Source organism: Trichomycterus rosablanca, chromosome 7 (assembly GCF_030014385.1).
Source record: "Trichomycterus rosablanca isolate fTriRos1 chromosome 7, fTriRos1.hap1, whole genome shotgun sequence".
Taxonomy (NCBI): domain Eukaryota; kingdom Metazoa; phylum Chordata; class Actinopteri; order Siluriformes; family Trichomycteridae; genus Trichomycterus; species Trichomycterus rosablanca.
The window spans coordinates 16,479,054-16,496,227 of record NC_085994.1 but is presented as its reverse complement, the minus strand read 5'-3'; the positions used below and the strand labels follow the sequence as shown (position 1 = coordinate 16,496,227).

Genomic DNA, 17,174 nt, shown 5'->3' with positions numbered 1-17,174 from the left:
AATATGCTGAATACTTTAAATGCTTTTAAAGTTATGAATAAAAATCTTTTTTTTATTATGTAATAAAGGGTAAAAGTGTCAGTATAAGAGTTGTAGTATGTAATGTGGGTTACACTTGATAAAACACAACTTATTTTGGAGCCATTTGATAAATATTTTAAAAGCTATTTAAGTTATTAATATGCTGAATACTTTAAATGCTATTCAAGTTATGATTAAAAATATGTTTTTGCATTGATGAAGGACTAGAGGACGACTAACACAAACTGTGCAGCAACAGATCAGCTATTGGTTGCTTTCTCAATCTGTGCTCTTCTCTGTACTTGCATTCTTATGGACTTGAGAAACGTCATCATTCGCAGCCAAAGTACTGTTCCATTTAAATGTTCACATCTAGCAGAGTACAGTTCATATAATCAGATGTTGTTCTTGCTCACCCATATTATTAAGAATGTATCACCACTCTCACTTGTGCCATATTGCTTAAACATTCTAATGTGAGGCAGTATAAACTTACCTGTTATGGCTCTGATTGTGAGTCAGCAGCTGGTTTGACTGGTCAGATTAATTCTTTCACTTGGAAAGAGCACTTTTCTTACAGTTTCTTGGTACAACTCTCTTGGCTGCAATATGGTATTGAACTCTATGAATGTTTTTTTTAATAGTAGCAGCAACTGCTCATAACATTAGGAGAACTTTTACATTTACATTTTTGGCATTTAGCAGACGCTTTTTATCCAAAGCGACTTACAATTATGACTGAACACAATTTTTTTTTGAGCAATTGAGGGTTAAGGGCCTTGCTCAGGGGCCCAATAGTGGCAACTTGGTGGTGGTGAGGCTTGAACCGGCAACCTTTTGATTACTAGTCCAGTACCTTAACCACTGAGCTATCACTGCCCACTAACGTTTTACATAACGTTAGTGAAAGTTGTGGTAACGTTCCCTGTTAGCTGGGACACATCACCATTTCACAATTAAGAACAACTTATGTCCCTTTTCCACTGCACAGTGTCCTATTGTATGGTACATTTTAAATTCGTTATCCTTCATTACTGTATCTATGAGTACCCATGCTAAATTAAGTTACCCTTATCGACCAGGGACCGAGCATACCCAAGCGGACTATGCATAGAGACAGTGCAGACCATTAAAACAGTCATCACTGGAGCACATTAGGTCTGGCACAGATAGTTCTGGATTTGGATGTGTACCGTATTGTACTGTAGGGAACCGTGCAATGGAAATGAGGCATTAATACAACCAATGAAAAGAAACTCGGGTCATTAAGACTTTGCACCAGAACCTTGACAGATTTATGCCAGATGCCCTTCCAAACACAACCCTCTAATTTTTATCCAGACTTGGGAATAGCACTGTGTACCTCACAATGGCAGTTTATCCATCTTCCCTCTCAAACGTGCAGATGCCTGCCCAGACGATAGCACCTCTGAGATTGGAAAGCATGGAAAGCATTTTTACACTTGATTGAGTCACAATGTAGAACCTAATGAAAACAAATGAAATTGATATAATGCACACTATTTAAAATTACTAGGGAAAAACACCTTTTTCATCTGAACAGATGACCAGACTTCCATCTCCATTTGTCTTGCAACATAAAGATGGTAGGGTCAGATTTTGCCATAAACAGCAGAAAATTATGGACCCAACCTGTTTTGTGCCAACGGTTGGCTGTTGGTGGTGTTATGATGAAAGGAATGTTTTCTTGGTACACACTGGGCCCCCTAAATACTAACTGAGGATTGTTTTTTGGCCCAGCCTATAAGAGTTTGCTGATTGTGTATTCCTTTTTGCAGTTATTACGTTTCTCACTCCCTATCAAAACACCCAAGGGTTGGAGAAAGTAACAGACTTCTTGGGGCTGCTGTCACAACCCTTGTCCAGACTGAAAAGGTTAACAAAAAAGAAAAAACTGCTCAGTATCATTATTAAGTTAATTCTTATGAGGCAGCATGAACTCCATAGTACTTTTTACAGGCCTTTTTCACTCCTAATATCATATGTCAATCCTTGGCCAGATGGACTTAGCATCTCTGCATATACAAAGATGCTATGTCATGGTGTAGAAATAGTGTGTGATGATAAATACTAGCAATTAAAAGTATACTTTGGGAAACCCAATGTTGCAGAAGTGTGAAACTGACAGCTGCAACTAAACACAAAAGGTTTGACAAAAATAAGTTCTGAAATCAAAGTGCCTTATTAAATGCAAATATAACATTAAAAAGTGTAATATATGATGATACTTTTTTGAATTAGCTAATTAATTTAAGTTATTTAGCTACTGTGGTGTATTATTGTTGAAGCTTTGCATGTAATATACTTAATGTCATAAGTGTACTCATTTTTCTACCTTTTAAAATTCTGCAAACATAATAAAATAAACTCTTAATCGCAACCTAACTGCATTCTTGGTAAGACAGTAGGCAGGGTTCAATTTTTATGATCATTCACTGTCTTTAAAGAGTTCTCCCCATGTGGGTTTTCTCTGGGTACTTTGGTTTTCTTGTACCTTCCAAAAATGCAGAAAGTAAAATGATTTGCCCCTAGTTGCATATGACTAGGTAAATATATAAGTGACATATACAGTCATGGCCAAAAGTGTTGGCACCCCTGAATTTTTTCCAGAAAATGAAGTATTCCTCCTAGAAAATTATTGCAATTACACATGTTTTGTTATACACATGTTTATTTCCTTTGTGTGTATTGGAACAACACAAAAAAGCAGAGAAGAAAAGGCAAATTTGACATAATTTCACACAAAACTCCAAAAATGGGCCGGACAAAATTATTGGCACCCTTTCAAAATTGTGGGTAAATAACTTTGTTTCAAGCATGTGATGCTCGTTTAAACTCACCTGTGGCAAGTAACAGGTGTGGGCAATATAAAAATCACACCTAAAACCAGATAAAAATTAGAGAAGTTGACTCAGTCTTTGCATTGTGTGTCTGTGTGTGCCACACTAAGAATGGAGAACAGAAAGAGGAGAAGAGAACTGTCTGAGGACTTGAGAACCAAAATTGTGGAAAAATATCAACAATCTCAAGGTTACAAGTCCATCTCCAGAGATCTTGATGTTCCTTTGTCCACGGTGCGCAACATAATCAAGAAGTTTACAACCCATGGCACTGTAGCTAATCTCCCTGGACGTGGACGGAAGAGAAAAATTGATGAAAGGTTGCAACGCAGGATAGTCCGGATGGTGGATAAGCAGCCCCAATCAAGTTCCAAAGAAATTCAAGCTGTCCTGCAGGCTCAGGGTGCATCAGTGTCAGCGCGAACTATCCGTCGACATTTGAATGAAATGAAACGCTATGGCAGGAGACCCAGGAGGACCCCACTGCTGACACAGAGACATAAAAAAGCTAGACTGCAGTTTGCTAAATGTATATGAGTAAGCCAAAATCCTTCTTGGAAAACGTCTTGTGGACAGATGAGACCAAGATAGAGCTTTTTGGTAAAGCACATCATTTTACTGTTTACCGAAAACGGAATGAGGCCTACAAAGAAAAGAACACAGTACCTACAGTCAAATATGGTGGAGGTTCAAAGATGTTTTGGGGTTGTTTTGCTGCCTCTGGCCCTGGGTGCCTTGACTGTGTGCAAGGCATCATGAAATCTGAAGATTACCAAAGGATTTTGGGTCGCAATGTAGGGCGCAGTGTCAGAAAGCTGGGTTTGCATCCTAGGTCATGGGTCTTCCAGCAGGACAATGACCCCAAACATACTTCAAAAAGCACACAGAAATGGATGGAAACAAAGCGCTGGAGAGTTCTGAAGTTGCCAGCAATGAGTCCGGATCTAAATGCCATTGAACACCTGTGGAGAGATCTTAAAATTGCTGTTGGGAGAAGGCACCCTTCAAATATGAGAGACCTGGAGCAGTTTGCAAAAGAAGAGTGGTCCAGAATTCCAGTTGAGAGGTGTAAGAAGCTTGTTGATGGTTATAGGAAGCGATTGATTTCAGTTATTTTTTCCAAAGCGTGTGCAACCAAATATTAAGTTGAGGGTGCCAATAATTTTGTCCGGCCCATTTTTGGAGGTTTGTGTGAAATTATGTCAAATTTGCCTTTTCTTCTCTGCTTTTTTGTGTTGTTCCAATACACACAAAGGAAATAAACATGTGTATAACAAAACATGTGTAATTGCAATAATTTTCTGGGAGAAATACTTCATTTTCTGGAAAAATTTCAGGGGTGCCAACACTTTCGGCCATGACTGTAGGTGCTCTGACAAGGGTGGTTTCTACTAGCATTCAGTGTTTTCAGGTGGTGTTGGACCCACCACAATCCTTATCAGGATAATAGAACAGAATGCCTTTATTTGTCATATTTACATATACAGATGTACAGTACAACAAATGTTCGCATATCCCAGATTGTTTGGAAGCTAGGGTCAGACCGCAGGGTCAGCCATTGTACGCCACCCCTGGAGCAGAGAGGGTTAAGGGCCTTGTTTAAGCACCCAACAGTGGTTTCATGGAAGAGCTGGAATTCGACCTCTCAACCTTTCAGTTGATAGCCGAAAGCCCCGCCCACTAGGCTACCACTGTCCCCAAAATAAAGTGGTTACTAAAACAGTTTTAAAATCTTAGTACATCAGGGTACCAATGTAATACATTTCTATTATTTAATTCTTCATTCTTCAATTTTTCTTTATTCATTCAGGTTCATGGTGAAATCAGTGAGACCTGGAAACACTAAGTGTGAAATGGAAACACACCCTACACAGGGTGCCTAAAGAAAACTGCACAGACACTGTAACACATGTCAAACTCCCCACAGACAGTGACCAGATGTTAGGATTAAACCCACATCCTTAGAAACCATGTTGCTGTGCTGCATTAAACTCCACCAGCTCTGTCACCATGCCCTAGCTTTTATTCAGTATAATAGAAATCTTTAAGAAAAGGGGATGTATTTTATTACTTTAATGTAATACAACTACTAAAAAACACACACACATAAAAAAGACTTTTTAAAAAACCCAAAAAAAATGATGTGGCTAACAAATATTTTCATTCAGTCCAGTGACTGATCCATGCTGGTTTTACATTTTTAAACAATGTTTCATACAATATGAATATTATGGAAGTCACATGTTAAAAAAAGAGACTGCAAACAGAACAGAACAGTCTCTAGTAACTTCTGTCACTCAGTCTGCATTGTAAGGTAGTGTCACGTTGTATAACTAATAATCCCAGTCTGAAGTGTCCATCAACGGCAGGAGACAAAGGTTTATTTCCAAAAACAAAAAATCCTTCTTTATACTCTCTCAAGGAAACTTCCCAAAGATGTCCCCTAATATGGAAGTCCATGTTGATGGAGTGCACAAGTTGTAATTTAACTGCATACTCTTTCTATTAGGATTGCAAGAGATGCAGATAGGCTACAAAGGAACTCCTTTCTCTTACGTGAATGACATCCTATGTCAAATATAACATTTTGCTATTTCATATGATCATAAAAATGTGATCAGCCAGCAATGCAATTGACTGATTAACAACATCCATTTTAATCCTCAAATTAAGAAAATGTATTTATTAACATTCTTAGCAATCCAGAGGAAACCCGTCTTAATCGAATGGTAAAATAAGGTAAGCAGATTAGGCCCATGTAAACCCATAGTGTGGCACTCCTGCTTGTTGATCTTCTATGCATGAAACTAAATCCAGATTCGAAAAGGCTGATTTTTTTTTTTTTCAGATCTTCATGATCAAACTCCTAATGCCTAGTTCACACTACACCATTTTAGCCGATTTTCGCTCGCTGACAGGTCGCCACTAGATGTGGCAGCTCGGAGGCAAATCAGACTTCGCTCAGGGCTCGGAAATTGGCTCTCGATCTCTGTGTGTGAACTGTTTAACGACTCGATCCGAGCAGCTTGCTGATCGCTCACAGACTCAAGAAAAATATCTGGCATGCTAAATATCTGGACCTGTCAGCAACTCAAAATCATGTTTGTTCGTTTATTAGGATTTTAACGTCATGTTTTACACTTTGGTTACATTCATGACAGGAACTGTAGTTACTCATTACACAAGATTCATCAGTTCACAAGGTTATATCAAACACAGTCTTGGACAATTTAGTGTCTCCAATTCACCTCACTTGCATGTCTTTGGACTGTGGGAAGAAAACCCACGCAGACACGGGGAGAACATGCAAACTCCACACAGAAAGGACGCGGACCGCCCCACCTGGGGATCGAACTCAGCAAGATCGAATTCTTGCTGTGAGGCAACAGTGCTACCCTCTTAGCCACCGTGTCACCCACTCAAAATCATGTACTGTGAAAGGTGTTGTGATCAGGTTGTAATTGTTATGAACACAAGTACTGTAGTATCGTTAAACCTCTTGTTACTTCCCGCATTTGTTTTTGTGACAAATTGTAGTTTGGGAGACCAGATAGACTCATCTGAGATTACTCCTGGAGATAGATGGTGTAGTGTGAGACCCCCTATCGCTGATCAGATGCATAGTGTGAAAACCACAACGACTTAAAAGACTCCTGATTACAAGAGATCAAGTCGTGTAATGTGAACTTGGCATAAATCTGAATTAATCTTGTGGGAGTGCACAACTGAAATCAGACTAAATCAGAATGGGCTGGTTTTTGGTCTGACTACATTATGCCAGAGCTTTGGGAAAATGCATTACTTTTCTAGATGAAAAAAAGCTAGAGGATGAGTGAAGCAAATTATTGTGTGTGCACAAGGCAAAAAAAGAATGGACAAATATTTCCCAGACTTCCAATTCACTGGTATATTATAGACTTTCTAGTTAATGCCACCAGATTGATCCTTGAGAGCTGAATCAGAAACTGTTCTCGTCTTGCATGTTACAGACAAAAAATCTGGCATCAAACTGTCTTTTTAAATACTGAACACAGAAAAAGTGACTGTTTATAAAGTAAAAATATTTTGCACACTGTAAACAATGTAAAGCAGTTGATTCTTTTTTGTGATTGAGTACTCGAACCACAAAACGACTCAGAATGGCCATTACTAATAAGAGCATGGTTATATTAAAAATATCCTTGTTTATTATTGTATCACAAATGAAGAAAGTGAGTGGTGGCTTCACAGAACCAGAATTACACCGACTGGAATAAATGAATGTCTATGCTAAATCCATAAGTACAGATTTTAGTGCCATACCCACCAAAAACTTTACCCTACCCCTCCATGTACTGTACTATACTGTCTTGCTTTATGAAGCCTCAAGCTGCCTCAGCTCCTCTCGTATGGCCTGGGCCCGTTCCAATTTGTCCAACTGATCCTTAGTGGGGTTATGCAGCTCTCCCGAGTCCACTTTCTGCTGTAGGTCTTCCACCTGGCGCAGCTTCTTTCGCAGGTTCTTGATCTTCTTAGCTTTCTCTGATGTAGCTGTGGTTAGGTCTGCAGACTCCTCAGCTGCTACTGAAACCTTCTCCAATTCTTTTGTAACTTCCTCCACCTCCCCGCTGGCCTCCTGCTGGCCCTGCTGCTGCTTGCGTTTCTCTTTGCGCTTCATGTTGCGTTTGGCCGATTTGGACAGACCTGCTACCTCGCTCTCTTTTCCCTGCGCTGCCGCCTCCTGCTGCTGCTTGCCTGATGCTGCATACTCTGGATTCATGCCGGGAGGGAGATCCGGCTTACTCTTAAAAAACTTCACGTATTTATTCTCATAGCTGAAACAGACAGGAGGAGGGAAAAATAATGATAATATATCTAAAAGACAAAAGCAAATGTGTTCAGACCGGTTAGGTCAAAATGCAACATACAGTGCTGTAAAGAAGTAACTGCCCCCTTACTGATTGCTTTCGTTATTGCATATGTCACAATAAATTGCTGTATAAAAATTGCATACAATAATTAAAAATAAACAATTATCCAACATGCATAACACATTTGTGAAAAAGCAACTGGCTCCTGAACTAAATAACTAGTAACATGTAATAACTATACGTTTTGATCATTTAATATTCGTCTTTTACATTAATTTTAGCCAACTCATCTTTAATCAACTGCTTTAGTAAGACACACTACTAGATCATCAGGCAAGAACTGCAGGCATGAATTTTAGGTCTCACCTCACTTGCATGTCTTTGGACTGTTGGAGGAAACCAAAGCTCCCGGAGAAAACCCCATAGACAAACTTAACATAGAAAGGACTCGGCCGCCCCACCTGGGGATAGAGCCCAGGACCTTCTTGGAAACCCACGCAGACACAGGTAGAACATGCAAACTCCACACAGAAAAGACCCGGACCGCCCCACCTGGTGATCGAACCCAGGAACTTCTTGCTGTGAGGCAACAGTGCTACCCACTGAGCCACTATGCCGCCCCAGATGAATAAATAAATGCGGTGTTTATTTCAACTTACACGGGCACCTCTTCCTGTGGTACATATCCATCCTTTACTCGCCGAGGTTTCCTCCATGTCCCATCTGGTCGCTGTGTAGCAGCAATGTATTTTCCTGTAAAAACACAGCACACAAGTCTGTGAAAATGACTATGGAATACAGTTGGACCGCAGTAACAATTACTAATACTGTATTTATTGTTATTTATATGTATTTTAAGTACTTTGACTTTTTTAGCACATGTTCTGCGTACGGGTATTTTGACCAGGGAGGTAAAAAATAACTTGCATAAATTATTATAATATTTGATAAAGTTATATAAAGGATAAAGTGGGGAAAAATGACTGATTAGACATCGTCAGCTGATCAAGAGGAGCAAGCTCTGTCTTGAACTGTCCTCCCGAATCTGTAGAGGAGGTGGGAGAAAGGAGGATGACAGCCAAGCTTTCATCCATCCTGGACAACACCGCACATCCACTACACGAGTCTGTAGGGGTCCTAACAAGGTCCTTCAGTACCAGACTCCTACACCCCCTGTGTAAGAAGGAGCGCTACCTCAGGTCATTCATTCCTGCAGCCATCAGGGCTTACAATAATAATATGTAATATATATATTATACATATCTACACTTACATATCTACAGTACAATACAAAAAGTGTGATATGTAATATGTAATAATATTATTCATATTATAATGTATACACTGATCAGCCATAACATTAAAACCTCCTCCTTGTTTCTACACTCACTGTCCATTTTATCAGCTCCACTTACCATATAGAAGCACTTTGTATTTCTACAATTACTGACTGTAGTCCATCTTTTTCTCTACATACCTCTTTAGGCTGCTTTTACCCTGTTCTTCAATGGTCAGGACCCCCACAGAGCAGGTATTATTTAGGTGGTGGATCATTCTCAGCACTGCAGTAACACTGACATGGTGGTGGTGTGTTGTGCTGGTATGAGTGGATCAGACACAGCAGCGCTGCTGGAGTTTTTAAATACCGTGTCCACTCACTGTCCACTCTATTAGACACTCCTACCACCTAGTTGGTCCACCTTGTAGATGTAAAGTCAGAGACGAGCGCTCATCTATTGCTGCCGTCCGAGTTGCTCATCTTATAGACCTTCATCAGTGGTCACAGGACGCTGCCCACGGGGCAGTGTTGGCTGGATATTTTTTTGGTTGGTGGACTATTCTCAATCCAGCAGGGACAGTGAGGTGTTTAAAAACTCCATCAGCGCTGCTGTGTCTGATCCACTCATACCAGCACAACATGGACAGTGAGTGTAAAAACAAGAAGGTGGTTTGAATGTTATGGCTGATCGGTGTATATTATATTTCAGGATAATTTATGTACACCACTTTTCTAAAGGGAATATTGGGTTTCTTGGGTATGATGCCCATTCTTACCTGGTACAACCTTGCATTCAATAATTACGTGTACTATTACGCAAACGAATTATGTTAACATTATAGTACACGTAATTAATGAATACAAAGTTGTTAAAATTAATATAGTTAAAATAAAATAAGAAGCAGTCTCAGACATCCCAAGTCTCCCGGAAGTTCCGGGAGTCTCCCGCATATACAGTGTATCACAAAAGTGAGTACACCCCTCACATTTCTGCAGATATTTAAGTATATCTTTTCATGGGACAACACTGACAAAATGACACTTTGACACAATGAAAAGTAGTCTGTGTGCAGCTTATATAACAGTGTAAATTTATTCTTCCCTCAAAATAACTCAATATACAGCCATTAATGTCTAAACCACTGGCAACAAAAGTGAGTACACCCCTTAGTGAAAGTTCCTGAAGTGTCAATATTTTGTGTGGCCACCATTATTTCCCAGAACTGCCTTAACTCTCCTGGGCATGGAGTTTACCAGAGCTTCACAGGTTGCCACTGGAATGCTTTTCCACTCCTCCATGACGACATCACGGAGCTGGCGGATATTCGAGACTTTGCGCTCCTCCACCTTCCGCTTGAGGATGCCCCAAAGATGTTCTATTGGGTTTAGGTCTGGAGACATGCTTGGCCAGTCCATCACCTTTACCCTCAGCCTCTTCAATAAAGCAGTGGTCGTCTTAGAGGTGTGTTTGGGGTCATTATCATGCTGGAACACTGCCCTGCGACCCAGTTTCCGGAGGGAGGGGATCATGCTCTGCTCAGTATTTCACAGTACATATTGGAGTTCATGTGTCCTTCAATGAAATGTAACTCCCCAACACCTGCTGCACTCATGCAGCCCCAGACCATGGCATTCCCACCACCATGCTTGACTGTAGGCATGACACACTTATCTTTGTACTCCTCACCTGATTGCCGCCACACATGCTTGAGACCATCTGAACCAAACAAATTAATCTTGGTCTCATCAGACCATAGGACATGGTTCCAGTAATCCATGTCCTTTGTTGACATGTCTTCAGCAAACTGTTTGCGGGCTTTCTTGTGTAGAGACTTCAGAAGAGGCTTCCTTCTGGGGTGACAGCCATGCAGACCAATTTAATGTAGTGTGCGGCGTATGGTCTGAGCACTGACAGGCTGACCCCCCACCTTTTCAATCTCTGCAGCAATGCTGACAGCACTCCTGCGCCTATCTTTCAAAGACAGCAGTTGGATGTGACGCTGAGCACGTGCACTCAGCTTCTTTGGACGACCAACGCGAGGTCGTTTCTGAGTGGACCCTGCTCTTTTAAAACGCTGGATGATCTTGGCCACTGTGCTGCAGCTCAGTTTCAGGGTGTTGGCAATCTTCTTGTAGCCTTGGCCATCTTCATGTAGCGCAACAATTCGTCTTTTAAGATCCTCAGAGAGTTCTTTGCCATGAGGTGCCATGTTGGAACTTTCAGTGACCAGTATGAGAGAGTGTGAGCGCTGTACTACTAAATTGAACACACCTGCTCCCTATGCACACCTGAGACCTAGTAACACTAACAAATCACATGACATTTTGGAGGGAAAATGACAAGCAGTGCTCAATTTGGACATTTAGGGGTGTAGTCTCTTAGGGGTGTACTCACTTTTGTTGCCGGTGGTTTAGACATTAATGGCTGTATATTGAGTTATTTTGAGGGAAGAATAAATTTACACTGTTATATAAGCTGCACACAGACTACTTTTCATTGTGTCAAAGTGTCATTTTGTCAGTGTTGTCCCATGAAAAGATATACTTAAATATCTGCAGAAATGTGAGGGGTGTACTCACTTTTGTGATACACTGTACATAGCGGCTCGCTGATGCCCGCAAGTCAGATAAAATCTCCCGGAATCTAGAACGAGCGGCCAAGAGCGCACACACACGAGCACGCAGGCGACACAGACTTTTTTCCCGATCGCGTATTAAATCCGTTATCTCATATACAATCTAGCGCACTGTGTAGGGAACATAAATCAGTTGTCTAATATACTGTCTAGTGCACTATGTAGGGAACATAAATCTATGATCAAATATACAATCTAGTGCACTATGTAGGGAACATAATTATGTAATACACTATCTAGTGCACTATGTAAGGAACACAAATCATCATCTAGTTATACTTTCTAGTGCACTATGTAGTGAACATGAATGCGTTATCTAATACACTATCTAGTGCACTATGTAGGGAACATAAATCCGTCATCTGATATACAATCTAGTGCACTGTGTAAGGAACATAAACCAATTGTCTAATTCACTATCTAGTGCACTATGTAGGGAACATAAATTCATATCTAAAATACTATCTAGTGCACTATGTAGGGAACATAAATCCGTTATCTGATATACAATTTAGTGCACTATGTAGGGAACCTAAATCCGTTAACTAATACGCTACCTAAAGCATTATGTAAGAAACATAAGTCTATTATCTAGTACACTGTCTAGTGCACTAAGTAAGGAACATAAATTATTTTCTAATATACAAACTAGTGCACTATGTAGGGAACATAAATCTATTATCTTTCACACTATCTAGTGCACTATGTAGTACACATTAATGTGTTTGTGACGCGAACAGTTAGCTTAGTAGCTCAGTTAGCAGCTCCTTTTTTTTTTTTTTTTTTGGGCTTGGGGGTCGGGGTCGAGGTCCGGGGGTACCTCCCTGAAATGAGTTTTTGCAACTTGGGATGTCTGGTACTATTATGAAAACGAATTATGTTTACATCATAGTACACGTAATTAATGAATACAAAGTTGTTAAAATTATTATAATTAAATTAAAATAAAATAAGAAACCGTCTCATAGCCTTAGGATGCTCTCAATTCCACACTGTTGTTAGCTTATTAGCTTAACCGAATAGCGACCAATACTAACACAGTTAACCTCCAGCTCAAATGTATTTATGTATATTAACACAAAAATATGTATAATATAATAAATATAAAGTGGTATGTTTCGAGGCACATAATACGCGCAGTTGTAATGTTATGCGATAATATAACAAGGGTGCGGGAGACAATAAACATGCTATACTACTGCAGCCATTCCTCAACGCTGTGCAGCACCTCTACTAGCATACACTCGCAAGACATCCTCATTCTGCATGAATGTCATGCATTTAAATAACGTCTCATTCCACTGATCCGATAAATTAAATACAATAAAATCATTCAACTCACCAGAGTCATCTGTTACATAGGGAGTCGCCATCTTTACACATGTAACACTTCCGATCACATGGCGGAAAAGACTATATTATAAAAGGCTGGGTGCGTGGACTGCTATGGCAGGCTAACTGGGCTTAGAGAGACTTCAATCATTCATTCATTAGTTCGTTTTCATTAAACGCGTGATCCTGGTCAGGGTCGCGGAGAGCCTTGCGCCACCCGACATCAGCAACAACAAAATAAGCGCAAGGTGGTACAAAGTACACTTTGTGCAGAACAGGATTGCATATCCGGCCAGCACACTCACTCACTCACTCATCACACATTAAGGCATTATAGAGCAATTCTACTGACTTAGTGAGTTGTTGACACACAGCAAGAAGGTCCTGGGTTTGATTTCCAGGTCAAGTGGTCCAGGTCCTTTCTGTGTGGAGTTTGAATGTTCTCCTAGTGTCTGTGTGGGTTTCTTCTGGGAGGTCCGGTTTCCTCCCACAGGCCAAAGACATGCAGTCAGGGTAACTGGAGATACTAAAGTCCCTCTAGATATGAGTGTGTGTGTGTGTAAATGTGATTGACTGTGAGTGACAATGAATGAACGTATACACCGATCAGCCATAACATTAAAACTACCTCCTTGTTTCTACACTTACTGTCCATTTTATCAGCTCCACTTACCATATAGAAGCACCTTGTAGTTCTACAATTACTGACTGTAGCCCATCTGTTTCTCTGCTTGCTTTGTTAGCCCCCTTTCATGCTGTTCTTCAATGGTCAGGACCAAGGACGGATTAAGGATAGTCTGGGCCCCTGGGCAAACACCTCTAATGGTATGCCCTGCTCTTCTCTAGGGCACCCTGGTAGGGGCTCTCATAACCCTCTAAAAATATGCCCCCTCTTTCCTAGGACCCCTAAAAGCCAGAAGTCGAAGTCAGAGCAGTGCCACAACGCCTCATCCATTTTCATAAGGGGCCCAAAAGCATGGCTAGGGCCCTAAAAAGCATGGCTAGGGCCCAAAAGCATGGCTAGGGGCCCCAAAAGCATGGCTAGGGCCCCCAAGAGGCCCTGGGGTCAAAGTCCCTAATAGTCAGAGGATCCTTAAAATGGAGGGCCCTCGGAAATAAAAATATATCGTATCATAAATGTTGATAGGCATCGCAAAATGTTTTGGGCCAGGGCCCCCCCGGGGCCCCCTGACCTCAAGGGCCCCTGGGCGCTGGCCCCACTGGCCCGGTCAGTAATCCAGCCATGGTCAGGACCCCCACAGGACCACCACAGACCAGGTATTATTTAGGTGGTAAATCATTCTCAGCACTGCAGTGACACTGACATGGTGGTGGTGTGTTAATGTGTGTTGTGCTGGTATGAGTGGATCAGACACAGCAGCGCTGATGGAGTTTTTAAACACCTCACTGTCACTGCTGGACTGAGAATAGTCCACCAACCAAAAATATAACCAGTAAACAGCTCATACCAGCACAACACACACTAACACACCACCACCATGTCAGTGTCACAGCAGTGCTGAGAATGATCCACCACCTAAATAATACCTGCTCTGTGGTGGTCCTGACCATTGAAGAACAGGGTGAAACCAAGCTAAAAAGGTATGTAGAGAAACAGATGGACTACAGTTAGTAATTGCAGAACTACAAAGTGCTTTTATATGGTAAGTGGAGCTGATTAAATGAACAGTAAGTGAAGAAACAAGGAGGTGGTTTTAATGTTATGGCTGATCGGTGTAAATGTTAAAGGTGTGGGAAAAGAGTACTTTAGAGAACAGACAGTGACTGGAAGTGAGGTTCGAGCCCGAACCTCAAAGACCTTTTGAGGTCCTATAGGGTGTTCTGAATTTATTGTTCAGTGAATTTATTTATGTATTCTGTGTTAATATAGTGCAACAAAACTGACATATTTATATAGCGAGGTAGTTTGGATCAGTACATTCACTACTGGTATATTTTAAGAAAACAGGGGAGAACTTTTGGAACTAGTCTAATGAAGACTAACTGGAGAAGAGGAACCAACCCAGGACCCCACAACCCATGTCATTGTGTAGAACCCATTCTTATCAGCTGTGCCATCCTGCCAACCAATCTTAAGTGCAGATTAAGTGCAGGTAATAATAAATTTTTTAACAGTTGAATAGCTTATTGTTCATATACCTATAAACATTGACTATTTTAGCATGATTAGGGTCAAGCTGGGTCCAGAGCCTGCCTTGGAACCCTAGTCGCAAGACTTGGACAGAGTGCCAATCAACACAGCAAGCAACACAAACTAAAACATTCATTTTTACTTAGTTTTACCTAGGGGTATTTAAGACTAATTCACTTCTGACTTACTTCTGAACCCAAAGTAAACCCAGAAGGACACATGGGCTGATATGCCAATTGAGGTTAGGTTTAAACCAAGGAGCAGGAGGGCTGCACAATGGCTTGGTGTGTAGCACCGTTGCCTTACAGGTAAAGCAAGTCTGGATTATTCTGTGTGGAGTTTGCATGTCTTCCCTATGTCTGTGTGGGTTTTCTCCAGGAGCCTCAGTTTTCTCCCACGATCCAAAGACATGCAAGTGAGGTGATTTGGAGATACAAAATTGCCAGTAATGATGTTTAACATTGAACTTGAACTATGAATCGTGTGCAACTTGTCCTGTCATCCAGCTTTTAATGTCATGTTTTACACACTTTGGTTATATTCATGACAGAAACGGTAGTTACTGGTTACACAAGATTCACCAGTTTACAGGTTTAATGTCAAACACAGTCACGGACAATTTTGTATCTCCAATTCACCTCACTTGCATGTCTTTGGACTGTGGGAGGAAACCGGAGCTCCCGGGGAAAACCTACGCAGACACAGGGACAACATGCAAACTCCACATAGAAAGAACCCAGACTGCCCTACCTGGGAATTGAGCCCAGGACCTTCTTGCTGTGAGGCAATAGGGCTACCCACTGAGCCACCTGCCACCCAGTAGAAAATTTATGTTATGCTTCCAACTTTATGGCAACAGTTTGGTTAAGGCCCTTAAAAATGTAGTGCATGAATGACATTTGACCCCAGACAACTTTATTTTCTTAGCATTAAATGATTGGGTTTTCCATCTGACCTTGGAAAAGAAACCACTGTTCCATGCACTTTGTACATATCAACAATTATTTGTAGATAATCTTGGGACCTGAAGTTGTTTGAAACTGCTTTAAGTGACATTCCTGATTAAAAATGGTCAGCTTTCTAGACCTTTATATTGTAATGCTTAGTCTAATGGGTGCAGTGAAATGTTTAATACACTGGCTGCGTCCGGAATCGCATACTTAGAGAGTATGTACTAGATTGGAGGAAGTATGCACTACTCTGCAGGTAAAAAAGTACATACTTCCAGTACAGAAGTATGCAGTATGCACACAACACTGCTACGCACTACATCCGCCATCTTTCCAACGTCAAGTGATGACGTGGGACGTGATGACGTAATATCACCATGGTTACAGACTCATTACAAACCCCACTCGCCAAACTTTTGGATATTTATCGTGTTTTTGTTATTAATTCGTCTTTAAAATGTTTTATTTTATTTATCTTGCTCTCCCTTTTAGTTATGCTGTAATAATTAGGGCTGCCGGAGTCTAAAACTCTCTGTAAAACTGTTTGTCAACTAGCATTGTACATTATTAACTACATTCTCTGTTGTTTTACCCCGAGGGCATTCTGATGGAAACCTGTTTACCTGCCGAGGTTAAGGATTAAAGTCGAGACTGCCGGGACAACGATGCTGCTCCTGTCAGATGTGACGGGTCTGGAGTAATTGCAACGACAAGAAATCACTACAGACTTTATTGAAGACTAGTTTATTTATCTATTTATTACCAGTTATGACTTTTAGATCATTTAATTCTGTGTTTGTATGATTTGTGTAAATCGTGTATTTATTTAAAGTATCCTCCAGGCCACCCAAGAAGGATGGGCCCTGCTGAGTCTGGTTCCTCTCAAGGTTTCTTCCTGTAATTTTCAGGGAGTTTTTCCTTGCCACAGTCGCCCTCGGCTTGCTCAACAGGGGTTTTTGTATCTGTTGGTCCTGGATTTTGTAAAGTTGCTTTGAGACAATGTATATTGTAAAAAGCGCTATATAAATAAAGTTGACTTGACTTTAAAGTTGACCGCTATCTTTCTTGTTTCTTATTACGCTTCGAACGCCTA

General features: G+C 40.8%; 1 protein-coding gene across 1 annotated transcript; it reads right to left on the bottom strand.

Annotated features, from left to right (window-relative positions):
• Nucleotides 1-4,721: 4,721 nt before the first annotated feature.
• On the bottom strand, nt 4,722-13,186 carry pym1 (PYM homolog 1, exon junction complex associated factor). Its single transcript, XM_062999061.1, has 3 exons — nt 12,990-13,186; nt 8,392-8,485; nt 4,722-7,696 (listed from the first exon to the last, which is right to left on the bottom strand). Exons 1-3 carry the CDS (start codon nt 13,018-13,020, stop codon nt 7,237-7,239), a joined length of 585 nt encoding a protein of 194 aa, XP_062855131.1. The 5' UTR covers nt 13,021-13,186; the 3' UTR covers nt 4,722-7,236.
• Nucleotides 13,187-17,174: the final 3,988 nt, after the last annotated feature.

What these genes read in the sequence shown, in the direction of transcription:
- pym1 (XM_062999061.1), bottom strand. Translation starts at nt 13,020, where the DNA reads ATGGCGACTCCCTATGTAACAGATGACTCTG. An exon ending in CTATGTAACAGATGACTCTG is followed by an intron (nt 8,486 to 12,989) that starts GTGAGTTGAATG and finishes GTGTTTTTACAG; the next exon opens with GAAAATACATTGCTGCTACA. An exon ending in CCACAGGAAGAGGTGCCCGT is followed by an intron (nt 7,697 to 8,391) that starts GTAAGTTGAAAT and finishes TGTCTGTTTCAG; the next exon opens with CTATGAGAATAAATACGTGA.